Below are 19,364 nucleotides of genomic sequence, written 5' to 3'. Positions count from 1 at the left end.
TGTGTTGTACTGTTACAAGGTACAGTGTTAGTTGTTTCTTTAAAAGCATCCATAGCATCAGGCTCTTCGCTGCGTCGTGGTTTCAGGAGGATGGCCGACTTCCCTGACTCCACTTTTACATACTTGTGAGGTGACACTCTCTCCCTGCAGCGAGTTGTACCCCCACATTGCAGCACATCTCTTTGACCCACTCAGCCCAATATTTTGTCTAAGGGACGTCACCAAAACAGTAGGAAACTCCGTTATGTCCAATTTAATTTTAGACATTGAATAAAGTTTAGCAGCACCTGCACAGACTTCGGGCAGTTGGTCTTGATTCCCCCAGGAGGTCATGACCTTCGTGGGCTTTGCCTTGGTGAGGTCCGGGTGAGGTCCGGCTGAAGCTGCCGTTGCCGATTCCCTTCATCTGCACCAGCACGTGACCTGCACTTCTCCGGGCGCTCATTTTCTCTAGCACGGTTGCATCTGCTTTGGTTGCAGTTGTACTGGGGCCTGTAAAGGGGACGGTGCCCCTCATGCCCCCCACATGGCTGGTGGCATTAAGGGATGCTCTCCTGAGCTGTCTCTCTTTGTCGTCAGTGGACAGGCCATGTGCCTGCTGTCAGTTACATCCAGACCTCTTGCCCCATTTTAAAAACCATAAAACAATGTTGGAGTTTGCCGGCTCTTGTTTTTGGAATCCTCAAGTTTCCGTGCTTCTGTTTTCTCAGTCCCCGGAGTTGGAGCTTTTTGTATTGTTTTTGTTTTCATTTTAACAACGAGTTCTGTTTCTGGTTATTTTAATGGAGCTCCTGAAAGCTGTGTCAAAGCTAGTATTTCGTCGCCCAGTTTGGGCATCAGTGGAAGATGAGAAACCGCAGCAGGCCCTGTTTGGGGAGTAAGTCAGGCTCACAGCGATGACTTGGTGAGGTTCTGGAAGTAGTGCTGCTGCTCAGCCTGGGCAGTCGCTCGGCCTGAGGCTGCCACGGAGCCTCACGGAGGGATCGATGCCCCGGGTACCGTAGGGGCTTGTTGCAGTCGCTCATATTCCCACATTGACCGAAGCCCACCAGTGAAAGCATGTCGTGCATCTTCGTTGCACATGTGTTGTTTATATGCCGTATAGGGTTGCGTATACAAAAACTGTTCCATGGCAGTCTGTTGTTGAAGTTAATTTTGACAATATATATTAATTGTGTCTTTGCACACTGACTTTTGAACTTAACTCTTTCTGGATAAATAGCATCAAAACAATGATAAGTAACATTTATGGAGCACTTAAAATTAGATTCTGAACATTGCAAGAGGTGAGGCTGTGCTCCCTCTGTAGGCCAGAGCCCTGAGAAGCCGGGCAGTGGTCGCTAAAGCTGAGGAGACTCAGGTGGCTGTGCTGTCCCAGCTAGCCTTGGCAGGGAAGCCTCGGCCGTATCTCAGTGTTGATGGTGGCAGGCATTCAAGGACACCTGTAGGCCTTTGGGAGGATTTTGGCTTCTCCTCTGGGAAGCAGTGAAGTGTTGGAGGGCCTGGAGCAGAGACTAGTGTAACCTGACTTCAAAGCTGATAGGACCCCGTGGGCCGCTGCACTGAGGCAGGACGGGACAGGACAGGGCACGGGCAGACTCTGAGAAGGTGGTGGTCTGGAAGGTAGAGGACAGTGAAAACTAGTGGGATTCTAAATACATTTTGACGGGACTCAATTTGGGGTGGAGAAAAGGAAGGAGTTGGAGAGGATAGCTACAATTTTTGGTCTGAGCAACTGCAAGAATGCAGTTTTCAGGGATGCCTGGTTTGAGGGGCTCAGTCGGTTGAGCATCTGACTCTTAGATTTCAACTTAGGTCATGATCTCAGGGATGGGACATCAAGCCCCATGTCGGGCTCCGTGCTCAGCACAGAGTCTGCTTAGGATCCTCTCCCTCTGCTGTTCCCCCCTGCTCGTGCTCTCTTTCTCTCTCACATCTTTTTTTTTTTTTTTAAGATTTTATTTATTTATTTGTCAGAGAGATAGCACACAAGCAGGGAGAGGGGCAGAGGGAGAGGAAGAAGCAGTCTCCCTGCTGAGCAGGGAGCCCAATGCGGGGCTCAATCCCAGGACCCCGAGATCATGACCTGAGCCGAAGGCAGATGCTTAACCGACTGAGCCACCCAAGCGCCCCTCAGATAAATCTTTAAAAAAAAAAAATATGCAGTTTTCATTTCTGAGGAAAGGAAATTAGGGAAAAAACACTAATCTGTGGGTGGAGGTATGAATAGAGCTTTGAACGTGAGCTTGCTGGGAAGAGGGCCACATGGAGACTCAGAAAGGATGGTTGGGTGTGTGAGGGCTGGTGGGGCTGCGTGGTTCAGGGAGGATGTGGAATAATAGACCTTTGGCTTGTTTGTGTAGCTCACCCAGACCCGGAGATCTCCTGTCTCCAGGGCCAGGTAGGAGGCTGGATATGTACGACAGTAGAGAGCGGTGAGGCCTGATGGGGCCAGATCTTTTGGTCTCTCTTTAGAAAAAGTGGGAAATTGTGTGTGTGTGTGTGTGTGTGTGTTTTAAAGATTTTATTTATTTGACAGAGAGAGAGACAGCGAGAGGGAACACAAGCAGGGGGAGTGGGAGTGGGAGAAGCAGGCTCCCCGCTGAGCAGGGAGCCCGATACGGGGCTCCATCCCAGGACCCCGGGATCATGACCTGAGCCGAAGGCAGACACTTAACGACTGAGCCACCCAGGCGCCCCGAAATTGTGGTTTTTACAAGAAATTCTTGAATATCAAATGTCGAGAAGTGCGGATATGAGAAAAGGAAAGAAATGGGAACTGCTGAAATCTGTGGCCAAGGGGGCAGGAGGGCAAGCAAGTGGCCTGTGGGGGGTTGTGGCGTGGGCCATAAATCAGGCTGCGTGCACGAGGGGGCGTGTTGCACCCCCTGCGACAGACGAGGCAAAGAGAGTTATCTTTTTCTAAGGCTTCATTCCTCACTTTATTTGATCGTTACTTGTAACAGATGCTGACATCCTCTACTTCTTATGATAAATAACTGTTTTTGTCCATCATTCTAAGCAGAAGTGGATCTTGTCTTCCCTGGCATGTGGTAGGCATTTGATAATATTTATCCAATGGATACGTCTCCCCTCCTCTCTACCATATTCTAGAGAGCAGCTGTAAATAAGAGCTGGAGGCAGCCAATGGGTAGATTTTCGTAGATCTTCCTGTGGTCAGGGATGGGAATCACGACCCTCATGCAGGTGCCTTGGCAGAAACAGCTTTTTGTTTGGGTTTTTATTTTTTTATTTATTTTTTATTTTTTAAGATTTTTATTTATTTATTGAGAGAGAGAGAGTGATAGAGAGAGAGCATCAGAGGGGGAGAGTCAGAGGGAGAAGCAGACTCCCCGCCGAGCAGGGAGCCCAATGCGGGACTCGATCCTGGGACTCCAGGATCATGACCTGAGCCGAAGGCAGCCGCTTAAACAACTGAGCCACCCAGGCGCCCCTTGTTTGGGTTTTTAAATATATATATATATTTTGAATGGTTATAGGCCCGAGATGTTTGCTCTGTCTGCATGGTGCGTGCTCCCTCCCCCACTTTCTATTGCGTTATAGCTGGCCACGTCACATACTTCTGCTACTTCCATGGCCACTGAAGCAGGAGCTTATGAACCCTGGTATAGATTCTTCAGTTGTGTCACTTGGTGCTCTTCTATTTATTGGCTTAACGTTAACTTAGTTTTGAATTTTAAAAAGTCTTTTAAAATGGAAGTGATCCTTTACAGTTTATCGGCACCAGTCATCGTTCCTTGGTATTTAGTTGGGTTTCCTCCCACTAATCTTCCAACTGTGCTTTAGAAATTCAAGTCTGAGGGGCGCCTGGGTGGCTCAGTCAGTTAAGCGTCCGACTCTTGATTTCAGCTCAAGTCATGATCTCAGGATTGTGAGATTGAGCCCTGCATTGGGTATGCTCTGGGTGTGGAGCCTCTTTAAGATTCTCCCTCTCCCTCTGCTCCTCCCCCGCAAGCTCATGTGAGTGCACTCTCTCACTGTCTCTCTAAAAAAATAAATAAATACAAATAAAAATCTGAGATCTGAAAAATAGTAAATGAGCTCCGTCCATGTGCAGGGTAGGAGTATTTGGAAGTGTGTACCTTGGTTAAGTACCCCAAAACTTAATGACTTACACCAACAGTCCTTTTTACTTGCTCACAGTTGTGTGGGTCAGCTAGGACTCAGCTGGGAGGTTCTGTTGATGGTCTTGTGTGGGGTCTTATGCGCTTGCAATCAGATGGCAGCTGGGCCTGGAAGATGCAAGATTGCTCTCCTCACTTGTCTGTGTCTCTGTGGGGATCACTAGCTGTGACCTCCACGTGGCTAGTATAGGGCTCTGTGCAGGCAGGTGGAGCCCAGGAGGTAGCATCCCGAGAGCACGGGCATCACACTCGCTGGTGTGCCACCGTGGGCGGGGCCTGCGCTGGGCTGAGTGCCAGGAGACATGGCTCATCGGGAGCCCCAAAGTGCTAGGCTTTCCCCGTCCTGACACATACTTTCTGGAGCGATGGAACCAGGCAGGACACCAGGCACCTGAGATGGTGTGAGACGCCTTACTGGAAATTGCAGACTATAAGTCAACAGATTGGTGAATGAATCCTCCCCGTCCCTTTCTTCCGTCCAGCTGCCATGGTGCCAAAGGTCGGGCTGCTGTGAAGAAGAGACATTCAGGGGACAAAGTGATGTCTTCAGTTCTGAACACATAGCAGAGATGAAAAAGCTCAGCAGAAGGGTTGGAAGGGAGAGTGGAGGGACTCCCCAGGAAGTAGAACAGGAGCACTGCAGAAGCAGTGGGCAGGAGAGAAGTTGGGGGGCTGGTGTAGGAAGTGCAGTAGCCGCCCACAGGAGACGCATCATCCCTGGTGTCACCGTTTCCCGGCTGTGGAAAGACAGGGGTGATCTGTGAATGATTTAGGTAGGGTTGCGTGGTGAGCCCTGGCATGACGTTCAAACCCAGGTCTTTTTGACTCCCCTGTTGCGCCCTGTGAGTGGAACACCTGAGTGTCCTGTTGGTTAGTGACCACAGGGTTGGGGTGGGAGTGCCCGTCCAGCAGTTAGGGAATGTCCAGTTCACGTGATCTCTCCATAGAAGATGAACCTCTGAGATGGATAGAATAGCGACAGAAACCTTTGAATGTGGAGAGGAGAGAGGATGGGGGACTGAGTGCAATGGCCTTTGTTTCCTTCATGATGACAAGGATGGGTACTGTGGAGAGGCTGGAGAAGGACTGAACACACTGTGGAAAGGGAGCACATGACCGAATTCTCCAGGAGCAGTGAGGTAGTAGCTAGCGCATGTGACGGAGGCTCGGGCTCCATGGGCACGTCTGTGTCCTCGGCACCACTCGCGGCCTCCGGCAAGGGAGTGTGGCCGTCCCGGGGCCTCGGAGTCTGGGCAGAATCCGGGGGACTTGGGCTGATCTGGGTCAGGTTAATTACCTTTCTTACTCCTTCAGTTTCCAACTCAAAGCAGAGCAAAATTTAAAGGCATTTTAGAATCAGTGAATCCATTAATGAGATTCTGGAAAATGGAAAACATACACAAAATCTAGAAATGGCACCAGCGTTTAGGTGACTGATGTGACAGGCACTCTGATGGCGCCTCACACGTCCGTCATCCTAGTTTGCCCTCGCGAATCTCGAGGGGAAAGTGTAGTGTTGTCAGCGTCCCGGATCAAGTTCATTCACCTGCTGCTCAGTGCGTATGTGCAAGGGGGGAATTCAGACCCAGCCCGGTGAGACCCCAGGGCCAAATACATTCCACTCGGCCATTCCCTCTGACCAGCAGGACAGGGCCCTGTCTCTCCGGGGGTCACGCCTGGCCCAGGGTGCTCGTGACCGTTCGTTGACTGAGTGAGTGCTAAACCAGTGGGTGCTCATGCATTCAGAAACTGGCCAGTCCCCACGTGTGCTTCCCCAGTCTGGATTTGGAGGACAGTTGCTTGAGTTTTAGCGTGCTCCTACTGCTCCGGGGGGTGGGGGGCATTTCTACACGTTCATCGGATGCTGGGCCGTGACCGTAGGTGATGCCGCTCGAGAAACAGCCCATGAGTTCAGCGAGGGGTAGCAGTAGTTTCACCTACAGCGTGTCCTCCCTTACAGTTGTCACTGTTAGTTCATTCCTTTTTTTTTTTTTAAGATTTTATTTATTTATTTATGAGAGAGACAGGAGCAGAGGGAGAGGGAGAGGGACAAGCAGACACGGGGCTTGATCTCACGACTGAGATCTTGACCCGAGTTGAAACCAAGAGTCAGATGCTTAACCGACTGAGTCACCCAGACGCCTCTAATTTACTTTATTTCTTAAGATACGGTAGGCTCCCAGTATTCTTGAATGCCCTCGGGATATGATACACTATGGAAATACTAAAATACCTAATAGTTTATATCATAATTGGGAAAGTAAATGGAATTTCTCATTAACAGCAACAAATTCACATTGTAGAATGCCTGCTGGGAGATGAGCGGGTACACTGCTGCTTTGGGTACCCCATTTTGTGTCTCAGTTTACAATTACAACCCCGCAGTCTAATGATTATGTGTAATGTAAGCAGGATGCTGCAGGAGTCAGGGAAGGAAGACAGAAGCCTGGTGGGGAGAGCTTGCCTTTATGTACAGAGTTAAGGAGCAAGCTCCCTCTTTTGTTGCCATTTATATATGAGAGCAAATATATATACTTCTAAGCTGCATTACTGCACAGAACAACTCAACTTGACAGATGTGTGGACGCAGTTTCCGAGACAAAGCATGAAACATAATATCTCGTCCCTTGGTTCTCATGCTTGTTCCGTGTAGATTGAAACGGCTGGCCGCTATAGGGTCCCGAACGGACTTGAACAGGCGATTCCTAGAGGCTCGGTCTTCGGCACTGGAGCCTGGCACTAGGTTTAGAAACACAGTGACCTGGGCTTGCTGTACCGAGCAGCATGCAGCAAGCGGCGTGTCAGCTGACACCGGTGTTAGGTTCGTGGTCTGGGGGAAGTGCAATAAAACAGCCACGTCGTGCACACCTTGAACGTTATGGTAAGCGGAGGCTTTCTGACGGGACTGTGGCGGCCGAGCAGGGTCTGGGACTAACATTTGCTGCGGGTTTTCTGAGTGGTTTTAAGGGAAGGACGGCTCGTTTGTGGCCCATTTCCCTGTCGCCCTCTGGCCTGTCTCCCCACTAAATGCTGTGATCTGCCGTAGATAGAGTGTAACTGTTCCTGTCTACAGTTAACCATTTTCTCTGTGCTCTGTTTCTTGCTGTTCAAACTGGAGCTGTGCGGTTTCTTCTTTGGGATATCTATAATACTTGTGCTGAGTCATTTTGAGTTCAGTGAATGGGGAAAAGTTCTATTTTTAGCCCCTCAAGAACCCATGAGGGCAGCGGGTTGAGCAGAGTCATGTGCACCTGTCCGGGTCGGGCCCACCTAAGAGAGACTCACTTCCAATTTAAACAGGACTTTTGACCACTGAATAAAGGTTCTCAGAAATATGTTTGTTCTTCTCATACCCTGTGAAGGGTTTTTCTTTCTTCCTTGAGAAAGAGAAAATTGTTAAAGTTGAAAAGTCTACATAGTGAAAGCTGATTTGTTTGTGCCAGTTTGCAGTATTCCTCTTTCTTTAACCTTTGGCTCTTCTGGTTAGCCTCCCCATTCCAGGCTCCTGTGTGCACTGTCCTTAGCTGCCCCCCCCCCCCCCCGCCCCCGCCAGTGGAGCCTAATGCCCTGCTCGTGACCGTTCAGAGAAAACCGAGCTTCCGTGCCCGCTCTCGGCCGTGGGGGCCGTGCACTGCGCTCTCTGTTGCCGTCATCAGTGTTCACTTCCCATAAGAAAACATTGGCCTTCTTTTCTCTAGACTGTGAGCTCCTAGAGCAGCTGCATGAGATTTGTGTGATTTCCCCCACCCCGTGTATTGAGTTTGATAAAAGACCTTGCTCACGTAGATATCGAATATTGTTTTGGATGGTGACTGACTTGTAGCCGTATGATGGGCCCATAGGTGTGTCGGCCGCGCCGCAAGCAGATGCTACGCCCCTGGGAGGCAGGCCGTCCCGGGAGGCACATTAATGTTCTCACGTTTGATCAGTAAGTGCCAGTGACTGTGCTGGATTCGTAAAATACGTCTGCTAGGTCTGATGGGCAAACCTGGAGTGTTCCAGCTCTTGTGTGGTGTAAATATTGCTAACGTATTTCATTTGGAACAGGGAAGATTGGTAAAACCTTTATATTAAACTAAGAGTGTACAAGGGCCTGGTAGTAAACTAACGGGTATTTCTGTTCTCACACAGAGCTCTGGCATCGAGACCTTAGTGGAGGAGCTCTGCTCCAGACTCAAAGACCTTCAGAGTAAGCAAGGTGAGTGCACAGCCTCCAGAACCCGTCCGCACACAGTGGGCTTCGGGCACCAAGGGATTTGACTCAGGAGATGCTAGAATCGGCCAGAGACAGACAACAAGAAGCAAGTCTCTGTGTCCAGTGTGTCGCCGTCCAGCAGCGTGCTGCGCCTGGAGCTGCAGGGGCTTCTTGGTCACCCTCAGCAGTCACTCGTAGATAATCCCTGCTCTCCAAGGAGCAACTCAATTCACAGGTGCCCTCATTGGGGGTGGCGGGGGGTGGTGGGTATGTTTGGTGTCCTCTTCACATTGAAGTACAGGGATCAGGAGCAATATTTTCACTTTCCCATCCTTGCCCCCCCGTTGGTATCTGCCTGTTGACATCAGGGCCTCCAAAGGTTTCGACTCTATTTCAGGCCCAAAAGGAACTTCTGCCTTGGCTGTCAGGTTTTTTTGGAAAGGTGGTCTTGGGGCTCGTTAAAGTCATTTTGACTCATGAAGCCTCACAGCTTCTTGTGGCAACTTTTCTGCAAGCCCTTGGTGAAAGCTACGTATTAAGGTCAAGGGTCTTGGTTTCCTTGTCTTCTCCATGGCCATGTTTGCTCCCCGCCAAGCCTTGAGCCTTCCTGAAGAGTTTATTTGTTTGTAACCGAAGGCAGTCCCGGGAGCTAAGCTGAGAGTTCAGCCCTTCGCTTCTGTTTTAGTTGACACACAGCCCTTGCTCACCTAGATGTTGTAACAGAGCTGATTGTAATGGGTTTTCTTTCTTTCTTTCGTTCTTTCTTTTTTTAAAAGATTTTATTTATTTATTTATTTGACAGAGAGAGAGAGGGAACACAAGCAGGGGGAGAGGGAGAGGGAGAAGCAGGCCTCCCGAGGAGCAGGGAGCCCGATGTGGGGCTCGATCCCAGGACCCTGGAACCATGACCTGAGCCGAAGTCAGAAGCTTAACGACTGAGCCATCCAGGCGTCCCTATAATGGGTTTTCTTTACAGATTAGTATCAGTCAGGATGAGTCAGTACAGAGTCCATGGGTGCAGAATTTTGTGAGGATCTCAACAGATGTTCTCTCCTTCTGGTGAAATTAATAGAGGATTTCAGTCTTCTAATCAGGTGCCTCTAGAGCGCTCAGTCAGTGATGAGGCGAGTTCTCCCCTCCCAGCCCACCGTTAGTGTGGTTAAGCCAGAGAATTCCCTCTGGGACTGTGAAGAAAAGAGATTTTTTTTTTTTTTTTAAAGATTTTATTGATTTATTTGACAGAGAGAGACACAGAGAGGGAACACAAGCAGGGGGAGTGGGAGAGGGAGAAGCAGGCTTCCCGCTGAGCAGGGAGCCCGATGTGGGACTCGATCCCAGGACCCTGGGATCATGACCCGAGCCGAAGGCAGACGCTTAACGACTGAGCCACCCAGGCGCCCCAAGAAAAGAGATTTTTATTAAAAAGACAGATGGGTCTAGAGTTCTTTTTAAGCCATAAAGCCTATATAAGTTCTGATTAAAGTTACTTGAGAAACTTTAAAAAACAGGAGCATTTATTAACTAGATATAAGACCTATCTTTCTGAATTTTTGTTTCGTAACAGAAGAGAAGATTCACAAAAAGTTAGAGGGGTCTCCCTCTCCAGAGGCAGAATTATCCCCTACAGCAAAGGATCAAGTGGAAATGTATGTAAGATTGTATTCAGTAATAAAGTGTGCATTTGTTAAAATCAGACTAATAACTGCTATGTGGTTTACAGTTTTTGTTTGTTGTCTTGTATTTAATTTTATAATTCAGTAAACACTCATTGAGCACTTACTATGTGCTTGACACAGAATTCAGACGTGAATAAGATGGTCCTATCCTTATCCTACATATTGAATCAGTATTTGTGAAATGAATGAATGGAGCAAGCAAGGTTATTATATACAGTCCATTCACATGCTATCACACCAGTCCTTGGAGACAGCTGTGAGAAAGTGTGCTCATCCTTGTTTTACATACAAGGAGACCAAGTTCTCTCCCGCTGATTACAAAGAAATGTGGGCAAGTGATTGACCTTGTCAAGCTTGTTTCCTGAAGATGCTCCTGGATCTTTCTATGTAAATGGTTAGTAAAATCAGCTACACTATAAGCAGAACTTCCTTATTATACATTTTATTTGAATCTTTGGAACTTCTCGAACTTAAGGTGAAAATAGCTCGTATTGGCTGGTGTGGGCCTGTGCCGTCCAGTCTGGTCTCCATGAGCCACGTGTATTGGCTGGTGTGGACCTGTGCCGTCCAGTGCGGGCTCCCTGAGTCACGTGTGGCTATTTAGCCCTTGGTATGTGGCTTCTTCAAATTGAGATGTGCTGTAAATGTAAAATTCTCACCAGATTTCAAAGACTTGGTATAAAAAAGAATGTAAAATACTGCATTAATATCTTTAAATATCAATTACATGGTGAAATGGTAATGTTGTGGATGTATTTGTTTAAGTAAAATACATTATTAAATTCAGTTTCACCTTTTTTTCCTTACACTTTTAATGTGACTCCTAGGACATTAAAAATTATATTTGAGGCTCACCATGTATTTCTGTAGAAAGCTCTGGTAGAGGCTGAAAAGGAGAATCAAGTATAGGCCCTTTGAAAACATGGCCTTTTTTATCACTTCGTGTGTGACCTTGACTGTTGCCTCCAGAACGACAGTCCCCTCGGTAGGCAACCCGACTCCAGATTCTTGCTTTGGCAGTCTGTCTTGCTCTGAAATCTGTGATGGCCACCAGCTTCTTGGCAGATTGGAAACAACTTCTTCTTGTTTTCAAGCCTGTAAAGGCAGCCTCCCCGGCTTCTCCTATCCTGCATTTCCTGTAGTCGCTGGTCTCCTCGGGTCTTGTGTCCGCACGCAGGCGCCCGTCCCTCACAGGCTGCCGTCCCTAAACTCCGTTGCCGGAGCGTCCAGGCTCTGCTGTGGTCCTCCTGTTCTCATGGTCCTCGGCTGCACCAGCATCCTCTCTTTGACCCCTCGAGCGCCCTGCGTAATCCCTCCTGTTTCCGAGCGCCTGCGGACGCCCGGCATTTCTCCTGAGAACACGTGGTGAGGACAGCCACGTAATGTCCTGGCTCCACTTGCACATTAATTCCTTTACTCCTCCCAGCTCTGTGAGGTGGCTAATTATATTCCCCGCGTCTCGCAGGCCATGAAGAGGTCCTGTCACGGGCCTGAGGTCACACAGCTGGTCAGGGCGGAGTCAGGGCTCACAGTCCGGGAGCGCGGCTTCAGAGCTCATGCTCTCCGGCTTTCAGCTCCCTCTGTTTCCCCTGCTCCCAACGGCCTCGGGAGGTAAGTCCTGTCCTCACCAGTTTGCAGCTGAGAGTGTGGACCAAGACATCAGATAATGAGCTGAAAGTCACATGCATAGTAAGTGACCGGAGCTGAGATCCAAATTCAGATGTTTCTTCTCACGATAATGTTCTTAATTAAAATGACAACTTTAAAGATAAAAACTGTCCTCTTCCCTGTTTTCTAAATATTTCTAAGTCAGTGCTGACCTCAGTGCTGAACATAAAGGTGCTTGATACATGGGACTAAACGTAAAGCATATTTCACTGTATTGTTCTTTTTTTTTTTTTTTTTAAGTTTTAGTTTGTGGATGACGTAAATGTTGACCGTTAAAGGGAAATATCCCGTCACTCCACCTGGGAGGGAATGTTGTTTTGCTGTATCTCGTACATCTGAGTGCCTGCTTTTGAACTCTGTCCTCTGTTTTTCAGGTACTATGAAGCATTTCCACCACTGTCTGAGAAACCAGTTTGCCTGCAAGAAATCATGACTGTGTGGAACAAGTCTAAAGTCTGTTCTTACTCTAGCTCTTCTTCATCATCCACAGCCCCACCAGCTAGCACAGACACATCCTCCCCCAAGGACTGCAACAGCGAAGGCGAAGTCATCAAGGAAAGAAGCAACGAAGCACCCACCTCTGTAGACGCGGAAACCCAGAGCAGAAGTAAAGGCGAGAAGGAGAACAAACTCAGTAATGGCACAATGGGAGAGAAGCCTGCTTTGTACAAAAAGCAGATCCGACACAAACCTGAAGGAAAGATTCGCCCTCGCTCATGGTCTTCCGGCTCGAGTGAAGCAGGCTCAAGTTCAAGTGGCCATCAGGGAGAATTAAAAGCATCCGTGAGGTGTGTGAAAGTCAGACACAAGACACGAGAGATTCGAAACAAGAAGGGGCGGAGCGGGCCCGGCAGGCTCGCGCTGAAGCCCGGCGACAGGGCTGAGCGGGGCGTGCCCGCGGGGGGGGGGCAGCAGGGGCTCCTTCAAGCCGCTGTGCCGGCGCGGGAAGAGGCCCTTGAAGGACCCGGGGAGAAGGGACACCGGGAGCGCCGAGGGAAGAGACCTGTCCCTGGAGAGCAGAAACGACAGAGAATATAAAGAGGAACCACTGTGGTACACTGAACCAATTGCTGAGTATTTCGTTCCTTTGAGCAGAAAAAGTAAACTAGAGACCACATACCGAAACCGACAGGACACGAGCAGTCTGACGTCAGAGGCGGTGGAAGAGCTGTCAGAGTCCGTGCACGGTCTTTGTCTCAGCAACAATAATATTCATAAAACATACCTCGCAGCAGGTACTTTCATTGATGGTCATTTTGTAGAAATGCCTGCGGTTATCAATGAGGATATTGACCTCACTGGGACCTCATTCTGTTCTCTCCCAGAGGACAACAAGTATCTGGATGATATTCATCTATCAGAATTAACGCACTTCTATGAAGTGGATATTGATCAATCCATGTTGGATCCTGGTGCCTCAGAAACAATGCAAGGAGAAAGTCGGATTTTGAATATGATTCGACAAAAAAGCAAAGAGAAAACAGATTTTGAGGCAGAATGTTGCATAGTGTTAGATGGAATGGAGTTGCAAGGGGAACGTGCAATATGGACAGATTCCACCTCTGTGGGTGCCGAGGGCTTCTTCCTGCAAGACTTGGGCAATCTGGCTCAGTTTTGGGAGTGCTGTTCATCCAGCTCGGGCGATGCCGACGGAGAGAGTTTTGGGGGAGATTCTCCAATTCGACTCTCTCCGATCTTGGACGGCACAGCGCTCAATCCGCATTTGCTTGCTGGCAATCAGGAGCTCTTTACAGATGTTAATGAAGGATCTGGCCTAAACTCGTGTTTTTCAGTGTTTGAAGTGCAATGCAGTAATTCTGTTCTACCATTGTCGTTTGAGACTCTCAACTTGGGAAATGAAAATACAGATTCTAGTGCTAATATGCTTGGGAAAACCCAGTCTAGATTGCTAATATGGACCAAAAATAGTGCCTTTGAAGAAAATGAACACTGTTCTAATCTTTCAACCAGAACTTGTAGCCCATGGTCCCATTCAGAAGAAACACGTTCAGACAACGAGACATTAAATATTCAGTTTGAAGAGTCCACGCAGTTTAATGCAGAAGATATTAATTATGTAGTTCCTAGAGTCTCGTCAAATTATGTAGATGAAGAACTTCTAGATTTTTTGCAAGATGAAACTTGCCAGCAAAACAGTAGAACGTTAGGAGAAATTCCTACCTTAGTTTTCAAAAAAAAATCGAAACTAGAATCTGTCTGTGGTATTCAGCTCGAACAAAAGCCGGAACACAAAACCTTGGAAACTGCTCGAGGGTGTGGCGAAAGCGGTCCACGTGGAGGCGGCTACAGCTCAGGGGTTATTAAGGACATTTGGACAAAGACGGCAGACGTGGAGAGAATCGACGAGGAGCTGTTCCCCGCGGACGCCAGTGACTGCTGCCGCTGCCTGGAGGCGGAGGCCGAGGGCCTGCGGGCGCCCCACAAGGCCGTGCAGCGATCCGAGTACCGCCTGTGGGAGGGGCACAAGGAGAGCGTGGAGAAGAGAGCTTGCGGTTCCGGGGCGCTCTCCAAGGTGGACGGCGGCGACTATACTACACCCTCGAAACCTTGGGGTGTGGCCCAGGATAAAGAGAACACGTTCATCCTCGGAGGAGTGTACGGAGAGCTCAAAACCTTCAGTAGCGACGGGGAGTGGGCAGTCGTGCCGCCCAGCCACAGCAAGGGAAGTCTCCTACAGTGCGCGGCCTCCGACGTCGTGACCATAGCTGGTACCGACGTCTTCATGACCCCAGGCAACAGTTTCGCTCCCGGTCACCGGCAGTTATGGAAGCCCTTCGTGTCCTTCGAACAGAATGATCAGCCGAGGAGTGGGGAGAATGGATTAAATAAGGGATTTTCTTTTATCTTCCATGAAGACTTCCTAGGAGCTTGTGGTAACTTTCAGGTTGAAGATCCTGGGCTTGAATATTCCTTCTCTTCCTTTGACTTAAGTAATCCGTTCTCACAAGTTCTTCATGTAGAGTGTTCGTTTGAACCCGAAGGGATTGCCTCTTTCAGCCCTAGTTTTAAACCGAAATCAATCCTCTGCTCTGATTCAGACAGCGAAGTTTTTCACCCCAGGATCTGTGGCGTGGACAGAACACAATACCGGGCTATTCGCATCTCTCCTAGGACTCACTTCCGCCCAATTTCTGCGTCCGAGCTGTCCCCAGGAGGAGGAAGTGAGTCGGAATTTGAATCTGAGAAAGATGAAGCAAATATTCCCATTCCTTCTCAAGTTGATGCATTTGAAGACCCACAGGCCGATCTCCAGCCACTGGAAGAAGATGCCGAGAAAGAAGGCCATTACTATGGAAAATCGGAGCTTGAGTCTGGAAAATTCCTTCCCAGGTTAAAAAAATCTGGCATGGAAAAGAGTGCTCAGACATCACTGGATTCTCAGGAGGAATCAGCTGGGATTCTGCCAGTGGGGAAGCAGAATCAGTGTTTGGAATGTAGCATGAATGAATCTCTGGAAATTGCTTTAGAAAGCTCAGAAGCAAATTGTAAAATAATGGCACAATGTGAGGAAGAAATTAATAATTTTTGCAGTTGCAAAGCAGGTTGTCAGTTCCCTGCTTATGAAGATAATCCAGTTTCTTCGGGACAGCTGGAAGAGGTAGGTGGTTGTCTGTGTGTGTTGGTGCTTGATAGAAGTTGTTGATTGGACTTGAATGCAAGAGCAGCCGAATCAGGCAATGAAAGGATAGGGTGAAATTAATTGGGAAATTAGCTTCAGTGTCTGAAAACTTACATGGTTATGATTTTACATAAGGGCTTAAAACGGGTTTGATATTTATAAATTGGAAGTAGACCGTGGACCTTTTCTGCAGAGGAAAGACATTTTCATATCATAAGGTAGAAGATTTTGTCTTAATACGCACGTACCGTGCTGCAAACCGAATACACTGGCATTCCAGCCTTCGAAGCTGATGGATCACAAAGTGGCTGTTTACTCCTCGGAAGGCCCTGCGCGCTCTTCGGAAGCAGAAGCAGAGGGTCTCTTGAGGTAGCAAGCCCATCTCATGGTCTCCGAAACGCTGATCAGTTTAGAACTTAGGTTTTTCATGTAAAATAAATTACATCCTGTACAGAGTTCTCTAAAGCAGATGGTGGTACGTGTAAAAACCCACAATCCTAATGCAACAAAAGAGCTGTTACAGAACCTACGTAGATGGACCTCATCTTATACCAAGTGCCTATTCCTAAAGCTATGTGACTCACACATTAAAATGAGGCTAATAGTGGTAGTTTTGTGAATGGGAGTCATTGTACCCTTTTGACTATTTCTAAGAAGTGGTTTGAGGTTAAATTGAGTGTGCAAGAAATATCACTGAAGGTCATAACCTGTTTCACAGAAAAGCACAGCAATCTGCCCATTTCTCAGCCGTTACTTGGTCAGCAGTGCCTGACCTGTGTCCAGGAGCAGCTTAGTGAAAAGGCAGTTGGAGGTGCTCGGAAGTCATGCCACCTGTGGCCGGAGAGCAGCTGAATGTCCCCCACCCCCCCACCCCCTGGCCTGGTGCACGTTCCCCCCACCTCTGCTACCGCTAAATCCTACCCAGGTAGCAAGGCTACCTTCAGACCGCCCCCCGCTTCTGATCCTTGTCCTAATTCCTCCTCTCTCCCCTCTCTCCCACCCCCACCTACGTCAGAACTAATGCCTCCCTTCTCTCTTCATGCATGATGCCTCTTTTCCTGTTGCAGTTTCCACGTTTCATGAGTCATTATGTACTTTCTCTCGTTAGATTATCCGCTCCTAATGGAAACAGACTGTGCCTTCCTCGCTTGTGGGGCCAGGGCCTGGGGCGACCTGAGTGCGTGTGGTGGGAGGAAGCCCCACAGAGGACTCGAGGGTCACTGCTCTGAGTAGCCTGCCCAGAGACCCTTAGGGGGTCTCACCGAAACACTGAAACCGAGCTGCCAGGAATGAAAAACAATAATGTTGTTAGCCTTTACCTGTTTGTTTATTGCCCCACTTTTTATCCTTGAATATTCCTTTATGTACTTTGTATTTCACCTGGTTCCAGATTGGGAAGAAAGAAAAAGAGGGAAGAAGCGAGATTCTACATCATACCACTGCCATATTCCTTCGCTTTCTAGTATGTTGATGGATTTATGTGTTATCAGAATTCTGGGTTGTCTTGGAAGGTCTCAGTCGCTAGTAAAGTCCTGAGGGACATTGTGGGGTTGTCTGCTGGGGTCGGCGTAGCCGCTCCTATCAGCTCCGGCCTCTGGGCGCCGGTGCTACGGTGTTAGTCAGGGTGGAGCTCACGTCCTAGATGGATCTGAGGTACGGAAAGGTTGAGTGACCTGAAGGGACAGTGTGGGGACCAGGCTGGGACTAGAGTGTATGCCTTTCCACTCTCACACTGCCTGGGCAGTCTAGGGGAGCTCCTACAAGGGTCTTCTTCTCCCTTTTCCTGAGAGAGGGCACTCTGGGAGCCCTGTTGTAAAGGTCACTGTTGAAAGGCCACCTGGTCCAGAGCAAATGGACTAAAATGTAGGAATTCTAGGGACACCTGGAGGGTTCAGTTGGCAGAGCATCGACTCTTGATTTCAGGGTGGTGAGTTCACAAGCCCCATGTTGGGCGTAGAGTTTACTTGAAAAGAAAACACTTAAAATGTAGGGATTTTAATGGAATTGGTGTCCAGGAGCATGGATTCTTTTCAAAAGCTTAGTTCAGTCAGTTCAGCAAACATTTTCTGAATACCCGTTACATGCCCATCACTAAGGTAGGTGTCCTGTGTGAACAGGTCACCGTCTTTGCGCTGGAAGCAGTCAGTCTAGTTACAAAGACCGCCTTGGAAGTAGACAATTTACTTTAATTGAAATAGGTCATTTATTCACATGGCTCAAATTCAGAAGTTACAAGAGGGTGTGTATAGACAGTGAACAGGCTCTCCCCAGCGGCAGCTGTGAGCTTGCGTCCTGGCCCGTCTTTCAAGGGTATTTGTGCATGTAGAAGCAAAGGCATGTTCACATACGTTTCCTCTTCTTTTTTCTCTTTTCACAGAAATGGCACTTTATTATAATCACCCTTCCCTTTTGGTTTCCTGCATCCTCTTCCGTTGTATGGACGGATGTATTAGGATTTACCTAGCCAGTTCCTTATGTTTTAGGGCATCTGGGCAAATGTAATCGTAGGGAACAGGGGAGGTGGCGTGGTGGAGGTGAGCACAGAATGCCTCGGGAGCCCAGAGGAAGCTGTCCCGACAGTGAGAGTTGAGGGAGGCTTGTTGCACACACCTGAGCATCCCGGGGCAGAAGGGAGAGGAGGCGGGGCGCTCGAGGCAGAGGGAACAGCATCAGCAAAGGCGAAGAGGCACCTGCCGGCAGTTAGTTTGTGGCTTGTGAAATATAAAATGGGAGGTGAGGAGCAGCAAAGAGTGCCTCGGGTTCCATTTGGGGGTAAGTTTGTGGCGTAAGTGTGCTCCTTGTCATTGACTTAGTGCCAACCCGGTGTCGTGTGCTCTGGAGCACCGAAGAGCAGCAGAAGGCTTGGCCTGTCTTCAGGAGTTGGCGGTCCTGTCCCAGAGAGGAGGCCGTTTTAACCGCAGAGGGTGTGCGGTGGCATCAGAAGGCTCTGATGAGTAGAGGGGGTGGGGGGGCCATCCTTGGAGTGTGGTACCTGGCCCCCCCGTGCCAGGCGCTGTGCCCACTCTGCTGTCACCGTTATCCCACTGAATGCCCACAGTGACCTTCTGCAATGGATTTCTGTCCCCTCCTCCTGACTACGAAGGCCATGTAGGCCCAGAGGGGTGGAGTCCCTGCCCCTGAGCCCAGCGTCAGGGACAGAGCCTGAGTTCTTTCCGCTGCTTTGCCACGCAGGGTCTCTTGTTGGTCTCAGTGGCCCTCGGCAGCTCTTCATCTACATGGGCTTTCTTTTCCTCTTGTGACCCAGATGGGTGGGAGCTGACTGTGGCGAGGGCCCCTTTTCCGTGCTCTTCCGAGAGTAGAACTCAAAGAGGAACACCAATGACCTTTGTCTTCCCAAACCCGGGAGGACTTAGTAAGAGTTCGGAGAGGTGCCTCTACCCAGCGTCCGCTGTCTAAGGACTTTCTGAGTATCCCGTCTTTTGCTGAAAACATTTCTGGTCAGGCTTTCTGGCTTAAATTTATGTCTTCTCTGTTTTTTCACGGGTTCATTCATTTGTCGAGTATTTTTGGGGAGCCCTACTCTCGGTGCCGGTGTGGGTGCCGGGGACAGGCGCAGAGCCCCGCCCTGGCCGGTCACATGCAGCAGCGGCACGCTGTCCGTTAGTCGGTACGCGGTATGCTGGTGTACTAGTGCCGTGGAGGGGCCGAGAGCTGGCTCGGGGCTGTAGCACAACGGGGTGCTTGGAGGACTTGCCGCAAGAAGCAGGGGCTCGGGGCAGGCTTCTCGGCAAAGGTGCCATCTGAAGACAGGCTTGCGGGTGAGAAAGCGAGCCAAGCAGCTGTCGGAGAGGGAGAGCGGCACAGTGACAGAGGTGCCCGGCCTGCCCACAGCCGTGTCCTCGTCGGGTTTCCTTCCCTCCGTTCTCCGTCGGCCAGAAGTTGAATCCGTGCATCCAGCAGAGGTTATTTAAGCCAAGCATGGTCATCTTTGCTGTGCAACCTAGAGGTTGGAGACAGTGGACTGGAATGATTTCCTAAGATAATGCAGGTTCATTGAGTGTGTATTCAGTATAGCAAAG

At 49.2% G+C, this 19,364-nt stretch overlaps 1 protein-coding gene across 1 annotated transcript in view; it reads left to right on the top strand.

Moving 5' to 3' along the window:
* The window catches only part of KIAA0232 (KIAA0232 ortholog), a 60,569-nt gene that overhangs the window by 29,158 nt on the left and 12,047 nt on the right, over window positions 1–19,364 (top strand). Inside the window, 4 exon segments of the mRNA XM_032395465.1 lie at window positions 8,277–8,343; window positions 9,905–9,986; window positions 12,059–12,586; window positions 12,588–15,303. Of these exon segments, the coding sequence (XP_032251356.1) occupies window positions 8,277–8,343; window positions 9,905–9,986; window positions 12,059–12,586; window positions 12,588–15,303 (3,393 nt within the window).

Source organism: Phoca vitulina, unplaced genomic scaffold, assembly GCF_004348235.1.
Source record: "Phoca vitulina isolate PV1807 unplaced genomic scaffold, GSC_HSeal_1.0 scaffold85, whole genome shotgun sequence".
Classification (NCBI taxonomy): Eukaryota; Metazoa; Chordata; class Mammalia; order Carnivora; family Phocidae; genus Phoca; species Phoca vitulina.
The sequence above is the reverse complement of the archived record's forward strand: the minus strand, read 5'-3'. Positions and strand labels throughout refer to the sequence as shown.